The sequence below is a fragment of the Protopterus annectens genome, chromosome 13.part0 (assembly GCF_019279795.1).
Source record: "Protopterus annectens isolate FY-2018-M chromosome 13.part0, PAN1.0, whole genome shotgun sequence".
NCBI classification, from domain to species: Eukaryota; Metazoa; Chordata; order Ceratodontiformes; family Protopteridae; genus Protopterus; species Protopterus annectens.
Genome location: NC_056747.1, coordinates 300,232,401 through 300,245,160, shown reverse-complemented (window position 1 = coordinate 300,245,160; position 12,760 = coordinate 300,232,401). Strand labels below are relative to the sequence as shown.

Genomic DNA, 12,760 nt, shown 5'->3' with positions numbered 1-12,760 from the left:
AAATAAAACAGACAAGCACAAAAGTAAATGATGCCAGCAATATACTTATACAGTGACTTTGTGGCCCTTTATTAGGATGGCAAGGAAACTGGTACCGAAATCCTTTATATTATAGAACATTTGACCTATAGGTGATCACTGGCAGTTTTGCTTGATAAAATAAAAAAAAATAGTAATAGATCTAAAAGGAAACAATTGAAATGTTACCCATTTTAAATCTCAGGATCTGTTTTCCTGAGTCCTGAGACATGGATACAAGAAAGCTGAAAATCCTTACATACCCTTAGTCCAAGATTGCCATTTCTCTATGCAGAATATTGAAGTTCTGTTATTGTTCTTGTTTGACCTCTTTCTTTTCATAACCAACATTTATGATTTGATGTCAGTCTTAGAGTGAAGGAGGGACTGAAGAAGATTGAGAGAATGTGGAAAGTATTTATGATAGAAAAGGACAAGTATTTTTGGTAGTACAGTTAATGTCATACCAGGTGGCATTTATTAATAAGGTTAACTTTTTAGCTAGATTAATCATTGCAATATGGAACCAACCATATTGTCTGTTCCATGTAGAGTAGCCTGGTCTGACTTGAGTACAAATATGCATTGTGCCAGGAATATTGTTAAAGTGTGCTATGTTATTTTGGTGAGATGCTCAAACCCATCTGAAAAAGAGCTTACAGGAGGCCACTTATTAGGAAGGATTGACCATCTTATGGATCAATTTCAATTTCCCTGACAATATTTAGGTGATGAAAACTGTTCAGATTATAGCATTTATCTCTAGAAGAGTAGATCCTGGCCCTATCTGCATTGTTCTCATCTCAAAGGAGTCAGTTTTGGTGGTTGCTTTACAGACATGATATGGATATTTAAAGATGGACTGTCTTTCTTGTTTCCTTAAAGATATGCAGCTGGATTCATTAATGCCTACACTAAGTGCACACCATTCTGAGTGCTTAAACAACACAAGCATAACTCCTGTAGATAGGTGAAGGCTACCAGCCTAGCCTGATAGGATTTTGTAGATAATTCTGTCATTTGTAAATATTAATATAAGCCACAAGCTTGTTCTCTTAAATGGGAAAAAATGGTGTTAAATGTGGAACTGCAAAAAATTAACAACAGTGCACTCTACTGTAGCAAAGCTGATAAGTCAATTCTTTGATGTCAAAACTCGGAGCTGAGATGTCTAGATAAGGGCATTCTGCTATTGTTTTGAGGCCAGAGTTAATGGCTAGAATTTGCATGTATAATTTCTTTTATTGCTCTGGTTCCCAACCAGCTGCAAGATCAAGGGCTATTAGCCTCTGTGAGTCTGTTAGCCTGGGAACCAGAAAGAAATTATGTAATCTGAAATGAATCAGTGGTACTGTGTTATCAATTTAAGGAAAGAAAGAATGAGGGCATTTATGCATTTGTCTTGAGAACATCCAACTCACCACTCTGCCTGTGTCTATATGTAAGTAGACTTTTAGAACTGTGTTTTCTCTTAGATATATCTAGGAAATAGGAAGATTAGACTAGTTTGTTTTTTGGTGATGTCAGAACCTTTCTACTGTATTATTTTAAGTATTTCTCAGTGATCTCTGAACTCTTGACTAGCACTGTGTAGTAAGAAGTGTTGTCTTGTGTTTTTATTATTTATTATAAAATATTTTTAAACCTTTCAACTGTGGCTGTTTTGTGTAGAGATAATTTAAGATCTAAGATTACATTGCATGTATATAGTGATACTGTACCAAGTCACTCCAAATAAGTCTTGACTGGTTGCACTTACCATTTGAATAATAATATTGCATAGTATAATTGTACACCCTTTCATAAGGGCCTTTGAATAGCTGATAAATATTAGCTAGGTGATGGCAGTGATTTCTGCCATATAGTCTGGGTAAAAGTGGCACAGCTGGGCAACCTGTGCCAGCCTTTTCCAGGAGTGTCTGTTTGGTTGTATAAACACTTATCTCAAAGTGTGTGTGTGTGTGTGCACGTGTGTGCGTATGTGTGCATGTATCAGCTACTTGGGCAGGGACATGAAGCACTGGGTAGACAGAGAGGGTGCTGGAAGTTTTAGCTTGCCCACTAGGCTGAGATCTGGACCCTATAGCTGTGCCAGTGGGGAGTCTTATTGGGGACCTGGAGATAAAGGGAGAAACCAGCCCCAGACTGACTGTGATCTCTGTGTGCTGTTAAGGGAAATTGTACTTTACTGTGTGTGTATTTATTATCCTTTCCCTATATGGATGCCCCTCACTGGTGTTAGTGGTGAGGATTGAGGCTCCTTGATTGCTGGGCCAGTGCGCAGGCATCACAACTCCTACCTTCCTTCTTCTAATTTTAGTTTTCCTGCTGATTTTCTTTCAACTTTAAATACTGAGGAGGAATTCATAAAGGTTACCACAATGGGCAGACTATATCTGCACTTAGTTTAATCTTTCTGAGTGACTAGACAGCACAAAAATGTAGAAGGGATGTTCTTGAGCACAAATCTTGTGCACAAGTGGACGCTTAGTGTAGGAGTTTATAAATCTGGCCCATCATGTTAAACCTTCATTCGAAGAAGTCATTAATTGGATCCACTTCTATTTGTGAGTTACAGGATATTGTCTTGCTTTTTGTACATTGCATCTGAGAAGGTGGTGGTTCTATTGCATTAACTAATTATTAGGTATATGGAGTCTTTCTGTCAGTATTTGTAAAGGGCTACAGTGTCAAATAAGTTAGTTAGGATGACAGAACTGTGACAGAAGTACTATTGTTACCTGATAAAACAGTCATAGGTGCTATCACTTAAGAGCAACATTTCTATTTGCAATCAGAATTGAAAACTCTAAAAATCAGTGGAACAGCATTTTTGTGGGGGGTCCTCATCCCCTTGCATCCCCAAATATGGGGGCTATACCCCCACACCACTATTAGTTTATTTATTTATTTACTGGCATTTGGTTACCAGGAAAGTCTGACTGGGTATGAGCCCATTTTTCAGAGGAGGCCTGCAGAGAAAAGCTACAAACTATACAAAATATTTTAAGAACAATCATTTTAGAGTCTTTAAAAACAATACAGAAAGCGACTACAGTTTAAATTATTATACCAAATTAGACATAATATGAAAATATTAAGAACAGATACAAGTTATATGACAATGGTTGAATAGTTAGATAAATTTTAGACAGTTTATAGATAAATTGAGGTTAGTATGATACAAACAGGAATTGCAATGTGAAGTGAGAGAAAAGCAGGCCTATGGTATATTTAGAGAGGAAGCCAGGGAAGAGAAATTGATAGAAGTAAGGAAGTGAGTGAAAAAGGGAGAGTAAGGAGGTGTAAGGTCTGAATAGGTATTTTTCACATGTATGGATATAGTTTATCCTGGTGTTGGGAAAGAACAGAGCCAGCTTTTGGATAGGAAGTCTTTGAGAATGGTTTTGAAGGATGGGAGGGAGGGAGGGTATTGACATAATGGATACAGATAAGGAGTTCCAGGCCATAGCGACATAGTTAAGAGTACAGACAATTCCCAGAAGATTTGATAGGTTTGTGGTAAGACAAGAGATTTTGGTAATTGGATTGTAATGACCGACTGGGAACATAGTTGTGAAGAATGTTATTTAGTGCTGGCCAAGCAGATGGATGCTGGATAATTTTATAGGTGGTAAGAAGCTGTGCGTGCATTAGTTGATGGGGTAGTTCTAACCAATTTATGCTGTTAGTGTTATACAATAGTGGATTTTGAAATGGATATTTCCTGCAAATTTAGCAACTGTGCTACAACATTGTTCAAGTTTTAATTTTTATGATGCTTGAAGGTTAGTAAGGGTGGAAGCACCATAAAGAAGGGTGGGGAGGAGGTAAGGGGTGGCAAGTGTTGCTTTAGTTGCATTGGTGAGAAAGTTTTTGGCTCTATAAAGCACCCCTAGTTTTTGATGGGTTTTTCTTGTGCAATTTTGTATATGCAGTATCATCCTAATAATTTGCTATGCAAAGTGACTTCAATGGTTGCATTATCATGAGAGAGGACTTTTAATTTTGTTTATTCATGGGAGAGGGATTTGGGGAAAAAAATAGTTTTTTTTAGGTTTGAGCATGAGTTGTGAGTTACAAAGCCATTTTTCAGTTGCTGTTAATGCTTCCTGACTAATTTATTGGAGGTGTGCTATGTTGTCAGATGTGCAAATGAGTGTGGAGTCATCTGTGTACTGCAACAAATAGGCCTGCTTTATGGATGTGAAGAGTGTGTTGGTGAGAATGTTGAAGAGGAGGGGTCCAAGGATAGAGCTTGTGGGACACTGGTGGTGACTGGGAAGTATGGAGAGAAGGTGGAGTGCCATTTTACTGACTGAAGTGTGGGCAGAGAGAGACTTAATGAGGACATCTGAAGTAAAGGTTTGCTGTGACAAACTGCTGGTGGTGACTGGGAGGTATGGCGAGAGGGTGGAGTGCCATTTTACTGACTGAAATGTGGACAGAGAGAGACTTAATGAGGACAGCTGAAGTAAAGGTTTGCTGTGACAAACTGTATCAAAGGATTTAGACAAGTCTAGAAATAAGGAGGGAGAAGACTACTTTGCCATTATCTTTAGCTTTATTGACAGGATTTGTATAGGTTAGAAGTACAGTGTTAGCACTATGGGAAGGATGGAAGCCATTTTTTGTGGGGGATAGGAGTTCTTCCTGCAGGAGATAGTTAATTGTTTTTGAATACATTTTTTAAAGAATTTTTGAGAGTCGAGATAAGATTGCTATAGGTCTAGAGTTAGTAATGACTGTTGAATTTCCTTCTTTGTTCAGAGGGATAATGTGTGACTTTTTCTAGAGAGAAAGAATGTGAGATTCAAGGATTGAGCTATATATAAGGATTGAGACAAAGTAAACAATGCCACTGGCTACTATTTTAAGATATTTAAATTAATTTAGAAAGTTCACCTCTAAAAAATGTATGGGATAAAGGAAGTTGCATACATTTTTACCAAGTAACCTCCCCATTGATTTGTGTAACGCTGGGTAAAAATTATATTTAATTGAAAATTCCACTAAATTTTAAATGGCAACAGCTTCTGACCACTTACCACCTTTCTGGGGACAATAAGTTACTATATTTAGAAGAAAAAAGATGTATAACTATGTAAATCTTACATTTTGTGCATAAAAGACACCACATTAAGGAGTGGTGTGCCCAGAACAGCAGCTGTCATTATGTTGGTACATTAACACTTCTGTGAGTGGTTTGATGCTAGACTGTTTACTTATCCAAAGAAAGAACACAGAATAAAATATATACCTCAGATAAACAGTTTGCCTGACAAAATACAATATACCTGAAATAAATACTGTGCCAAACAGCAGATTTTTAAAAAAAACTTCTACGATCATGGCTACATTTCAAAATGATAACTGCAGCATATTTAAATGTTTTAAATGAAATGTTCCATTTTCAAATGTGGCATGCATTGTACTTTTATGAATCTGCACAAGTTAATCTAAAATCACTGTTTTCCATTTAAAATGAAATATGTTACAATGCTCATTGCAAGCAACACTGGTAGCTCAATTTTGTTGGAGTTTTCAGGGTGTTGGTTGATTGTAAAATGTACTCTAATGGAGGTTTCTGAAGGCAAAATGTACCTTTATCTAAGGTTAACGATCTTGGAATTATTTTAGTGGAGGGGTTTAGAGGCAGAAACCCACAGATGATGGCATGAAACGTTTTCCTGTCACAGATCTTAAATTCCATGTGGAACTGTTTGCACTGGCTTTCACTTTGAGTTAAAAAAACTGTTGCTCATATGAGAGATCCATCATCATTGGTGAAATCAACTAATACACTAATATTCATCACAGTATTTATTTTAATTTGCTCTGATTTTGCAACATCGCAAGGAACTTGATCCTAGAAGAGTGTAAAGGCCTTGTGATGAGGTCTTTAATGAAATGCAGTTCAGTACTGGGCAGGCCCACTCAGAAATTTCTTAGTTTAGTACATCTGGAACTATTGAGAATGTTCATAGCTGTTTAGTGCTTTCTAAGAAATTTGTAGCCCTGCTTTAGTCAAAAGCAATGCTGGTTGCTGTAGCTTGGGTAGTTTCAAACCTGTACAGCAAGGTTTCTTGTTTAATAAATGCATTATTTACAACAGTATACACTATAAATAGTAGTGGTTGGAGCAACTAAAATAATTATTCTTTTGCTATTATTATCAGGGCTCCAAGTTGTTATCTTCAACTTAAATTGAATACAGCTGGTTCAAAATGTAAAAGCCTCACAATAGATTGATAAACATTTTACCTAGATACATTAGCTTGTGCATTAACTAGGTAGCATGTAGTTAAATATATTTGTTGACTTTTTCCTTTATGTCATAGATTTTTTGACACAGTCCAACATACAAAATGAAAAACAAAGAAAAAAAAATAATTTCAGGGCAAAAATATTGGTTTTATTTTATTGTTATCTAGAAAATGTTGCTTTTATTATGTTTTATATGAATATATATGTTCACAATGCCTTTTGTGTCTATTACTTGTGATGTAAATAAATTCAGTTTTTTTTTCTTTCTTTTCATCTACAGCACCCATCAAATATTCTGGTGGGACAGAAGATGCCGAAGACAACAGTGTATAGACAGAGTACTGCTGGACATCTGCTGGTGGAAGAGACAGGGGCATTATGTTAATATTGTATATACAAAACATATGTAGTATTTATTAAACAGAAAAATATCATGCAAAACATTTATTTATATTTTCTTATGATGGCATATACAGATATGTTACACCATATAAAACAGGAAACAGGTTAAATATATATTTATTAATTTTCATGGAAACTATGTTTTGCAGAACTAGAAGTATGTATTATGCTTGACTTCTCCTTTACTTTGTAGCTATACAAAGCTATTTTATGAGAACAGACACTGCAGGAAATGTTAAAGTGTGTACTTTTTCAGCACAGTTTTATGAAAAAAGATGATGCTAAACTATAAAGAGTATATAAAATATGTTCTTAATAAGTAAAAATTTTTTCATGGTTCATAGTTAGTGAGGAATTCAAGTGGCCTGTTTTCAGGCCAGTCTTGTTTTTTTCAGTAAGGAGTATACGGCATCTAAAAGAGATACATTGCTTACTTTCACCTCTGTGAAGATACATGCATTCACTATCATCACACCATACTGCATTGTATCATGCTGTCATCAAGACATTGTACATCATAATTGCATCACACCATACTACACCATGCTATGACATTGTACCACATCATACTGCAATATACAACACTATGACATTGTATGACACCATAGTGCACTATATTATGCTGTCATCATATGACACACACCATACTACACTACATCATACTGTTATATGATATATCACCAAATTATACTGCACTATACTAAAGTATATTCATATGACATTGTACAACATCTTACTTCACTACATAATGTTGTCATACCATGCAGTACATCATGCTGCCATCATATGACATTGTACCACATCATACTAGTCTATGTCCCATTATCTGACATATTACCAAATGATACTGCACTATACTGCAGTATCGTATGACATTGTGCCACATATTATGTCATACCATTCTATCATGTGCTATCATACCATATCATACTGTAGTTAAGCTGATTTGTACCACCTTTACTGTTTACCAACTCCTGCACTGCACTGTACATTGCCCTTTCTTTCTTACACCTTGTGCTCCACCCACTCAGAAATATTCCTTACTGTAGCTTGTCATTACTTTCCTGCACTGCAAAATACCACAGTGTGCTATCATACTGCACTAAGCTTCATATTACACTATGCTTCACTACATCTGCATATATCACATTGCACTACCTCATGATGTACCTTTACACAATTCATTACACCACTCCAGCATTACATAAAACTGTTTCAGTCATTACAGTATTACACTTTTCCATAATGTACTGCTAAGCATAACACATCACACTTTATCGCACCTCAGTGTCCTCACACTTAGCAGTACTCTACTCTGCACCATGCCAATTATACCATTACCATGCTGCATTGCTGTATACCTCAACTCGTACCACCAGATATGACTATACAGTATTCAGTAACAGCATAATCGCATCATGTGTGCACCACCACTTCACAGTATACAGTAAAATCACCACACAACACACCTTCCTCACATAATTATGTGCAGCACCACTTCACAGCATGCAGTATTGTCACCACACCACAAGACACACCATCCTCACATCATTCTGTGCAGCACTACTTCACAGCATGCAGTACTGTAACCATGCCATACAACACACTATCCCCACATCATTTTTTGCAGCACCAATTCACAGCATGCAGCACTGTCAGTACACCACACAACACACTAGCTTCACATCATTCTGTGCATCACTTCATAGCATGCAGTACTGTCACCACACTGCACAACACACCATCCCCACATCATTCTTTGTAGCACCACTTCACAGCATGCAGTACTGTCACCAGACCACACAACACACCATCCTCACATCATTCTGTCCAGCACCACTTCACAATATAAAGTACTATCACCACAGCACACAACACACCATCTTCGCATAATTCTGTGCAGCACCACTTCATACCATACAGTACTGTCACCACACCAGACAACACACCATCCTCACATCATTCTGTGCAGCACCACTTCATAGCATGCAGTACTGTCACCACACCACACAACACACCATCCTCACATCATTCTGTGCAGCACCAGTTTACAGTGTGCAGTAGTGTCACCACACTGCACAACACACCCAACATCATTCTGTGCAGCACCACTTCACAGCATGCAATATTATCACCACAGCACTATAACACACCATATCCACAGTACACTGTGCAGCACAAGTAAACAGCATCCAGTACTATCATCACAACACTCCACAACTCAACATACCATAGCCCCACTACCCCATGAGGTACCACTTAGCAGCATGCAGTACTATCACCACACTACACAACATGCCATACTTCAACACATTATCCCCACGTCACCTTATGCAGCATCACTTCACATCTTACAATACTATTATCACACCACTGTATCTCGCCCCATTTTAGCATACCATCATAAAACTACAATATAGCTCACATCTTGTCAGCATCACACTATAACTCAGCACGCAAGACAAAATGATCCTACTAAACCATATCAGCACAGCCTTTTTATGCCTTTTCTTACACAGGAAAGTAAGTGAACTGTCTCTCTTTCAGGTACAGAAAGAAATATCTCAGTCCTTTCAGCTTCTCTAACTAAAAAGGTAATCTTCATTTTTAGCTGGAAATTTGGAGTTTCTTAAATGGACATCAGCTAAGCATGACAAAAGGATAGAGTGATTCCACAAATATGTTAAGTAGACTCAAAAGCTACTCAGGAGGTAACACTTAACATTCTTTATTTGTGATTATAACTTTGAACCGTTAATATTCTCTTATTTGTGAATCAGTTGTGAGCTGAGGGATTTGGGGACCTTCTGCTTGGTCATCTTGAAAACGACAGAATGATCTGCAAAACATGTGCTTTTGCTTCACTACCTTTGGCCAGGTGGACACGTCATAGTGCATCTGGAATATCTTTCACTGGAAAGCAGGACATAAATACTTCAGAATATTTTTTGTTGAGATGTTTGACATCCTTGTATTCTGGCAATTCACTGAACAGCTACATGGTTCTTTCTTCTAGTATCAGCTCATGATATGGCAGCATATTCAATCTCTGGAAAGCAGCAGTTCCATACACTTCCCTATGAGCTTCAAAGACTTAATCTTGTGAGAGACAGCCTAGAGATCAAACCAGAATATCAGGTTTATATTTCAGTACCAATGGGCTGGCATGGCCTTCCTTTCATACTTGAAGCTGTACCGATTTTTGCCTGAGAAGAAATCGACCATTAACTCATGGAAATAAAAATGAAATTAGAAAATGTTATGAAAATGGTAGATGTATTTTTTGGGTGCAGGATAACACAGCATCAATGTATTGTGATCCCATGTACTCTAAAATGTCCTGTCAGAGTAACTTGGATGTTTAGTGGAAGGAATCTTTTAAGTTAGACTCTTGGAAATGTGGTCACAGGATCTTCTAGGCTAGATTGTCAGACACGAGGTCACTCCTAAGTCACACTTCATAAGATGATGGACAACAATTTCAGCTAAGTTTTGCTGATCACTGACCAGTAAGTAGTTACACTGAGGTAGCTAGAAACAACCTGGAATATACAGTTTTCTACTTTACTACTAGCATACCAGAGCAGTTCATGTTTGCTGAAAAAATATGATCCTTTCTGAATTTGAAAAACAGTACCACCTTATAATCATTATTCCTTTATACTTAGCTACCTAGACCAGAATTTTCAAAATTTTAAAGAGATGAGTAAATGATAAGTTTCACAACTGACCTTACTTTCCTCAGTCATGTAGGCATATTAATGTGTGCCCGTTACCTATGTACATATATTTTGTATACAGTTTTTTTTTTTTATATATGGGTATTCATCTGAGTTCTGGTATTCACATGTATCTTCTGTGTATGTATTTTTAAATGTCCATATGTTACTAGAATGGAAATATATTTGTGTGTCACATGCCTGAATAAACATGTATGTTTATTTGCTGCTTCTACTCCATAAAACCAAATAGAAATGTGCTGAAGTGTAAAAGACCAAACATGGGGGTGCAGGATACTAAACATACTGAAACTCATAGTATTGTATTTCAAAATCCCAAATAAAAAATATATAGTGAAAAACAAATCCAAACTACTCCTGATGTTCAAAGTAATTAGTTACAGAGTCTATGCTGTAAAGTTTACATAGTCTAAGGGACACTAAACTGGGCATAGTTCATGTAAAAGGCCAACAGGTAGCAGACCAAGAGTTTCTGAGATTATACAGATGTACACTATTTAAGTACAGAAATGGTGCAATCTACATGTATAGCACTGAAATAGAAACAGTACCTACAGTACATATTTTCTGACCATAATGACCCATTTATTCAAGTAAAATGAAAGAAAGCTGCAGAATGCAACGCTTTATAGGATGCAAGCACCCTTCCTTATCTCTACTTGTTTATATATTCTAAATCCAATGTTATGCAACCTTATAAATCAGTATATGTATTTATATATTTTAATGTCAAGGTCATGCAACCTCATAGACCAGTGTAGTCATTCTTTTATGTGTAGATATTTCCCCTTTCTCTGAGGTAGTATGTCTTCAGGGCTAGAATATATAAAAAATGGTGCAAAGGGGCATTTGTAACCTGTACATGAATTTTGTTTCACCTTCGTTTGTTGGCTCATTTTAATAGTGTTTTATTGCATTTTATTTACAGTAGAGTTACCATGATTTGGACATGTAGCACATGTATTCTAAATGTCTGTACATTCTAAATATTAATTTATGTCAGTGTATACCTTTAAGCACTTATTAATTTTCAGCTGTGGTGTACAGTCATTTAACCTGCCATGTACATCTGCAAGTCATCGGTGGTGCATTTAATATAGCTTTGTAAAATTAATTTCAGTCTACCTTTCCATCAACATCTTTGTTTCTCCAACAGTGTGTAGCTAAGCCTGTCGTTAGTACTTCTTATGTATGAACAGTACTGTTTTGAGATTTATGTATCTTGATTTCCAGATCTGGCTTCTAATGCATTTTGGGACACTTCATTTGATGCATTCAGTTTCAGTAAATTAAGATTCAGTCTTAAGCACTATAAATATCTGTAATTTACTTACATGTATCACTTTGCTTTATAGATTTGTGTGCTTCTTTTCCACATTGCTTGTATGTATACCTGAATTTTACTGGCAGGCAAGTGTAACTCTGTGCCCCATCATTGTGCATGCGTGCTTGTGTATCTTTTTCATGTACGGATGGCTATATCTTCTTTTTCTGTGTGTGTGAGCATGCACATTGTACTTTCCCATGCACATGTGGATGTCTGTTACCTTCTGTCATTGTCCTTTATTTATGTTAATACAACTGTGTACTATACCAGACAAAGCATCTGGTATAAATATAGCTGCTTGGCCTATTACTCTGCTAACCCAGAGAGATACACAAAGGGTACTGGTAGAGGGGCCACTGGTATTCTTGCATTATGAGTACTGCATTACGAATATCTTGTAGTGGGTTATTTGTGTTAAAGTGGAGGTGAACAAGCCCTCCATTAATATTTTACTTCATGTTTTGATTTCATAGTATATGGTTTTGGGGGCATGCCATGTCAAGTGACAGGCTTGTGTTCAGGGTTGTCTTTCTGTCACCCATGCCCCATTCATGGTATGCCCACAGAGCCATGTGTTTTTTATTTTTGTATTTTGTCATGACATGATGTATATGTCATTTATACGTACTTGCAACTTTATGTATTCTTAGTGTTTGAAGAATAAGGGCTGGATTTCTGCTTGTTTGAAGACTAGAGATTACTTTGCAGCCACAACTGCCCCAAGAAGAGCTGCACTCCTGTCTAGTTGTAAATGCATTGTAGATGTCAGATGTAGTAGCTGAGGACTGTGTATTAGCTTAGTCAGACTTCAAGCTTTGTGTGTAGTTACACACAAGCTGTTTTTATAAAAACAAACAGCATTCACAGGGGCATCCCAACATTTGTATGAACTGCAGAAAATCTTTGTGTACTTCATCTTGTTATGTACATGCTGAAAATGGCAGCCTCTAAGAATCCTGTCCTTGACATTTTTACTGGTAATATATGTGTTTGTACGATATCATTA

At 36.8% G+C, this 12,760-nt stretch overlaps 1 protein-coding gene across 1 annotated transcript in view; it reads left to right on the top strand.

Annotated features, from left to right (window-relative positions):
- FSTL3 (follistatin like 3) overlaps positions 1-12,216 on the top strand; it is a 196,642-nt gene extending 184,426 nt beyond the window's left edge. The window contains exon 5 of the mRNA XM_044053889.1: positions 6,566-12,216. Coding sequence (XP_043909824.1) covers positions 6,566-6,618 — 53 coding nt within the window. The 3' untranslated portion in view covers positions 6,619-12,216. The remainder of the gene's footprint in view (positions 1-6,565) is intronic.
- Positions 12,217-12,760: the final 544 nt, after the last annotated feature.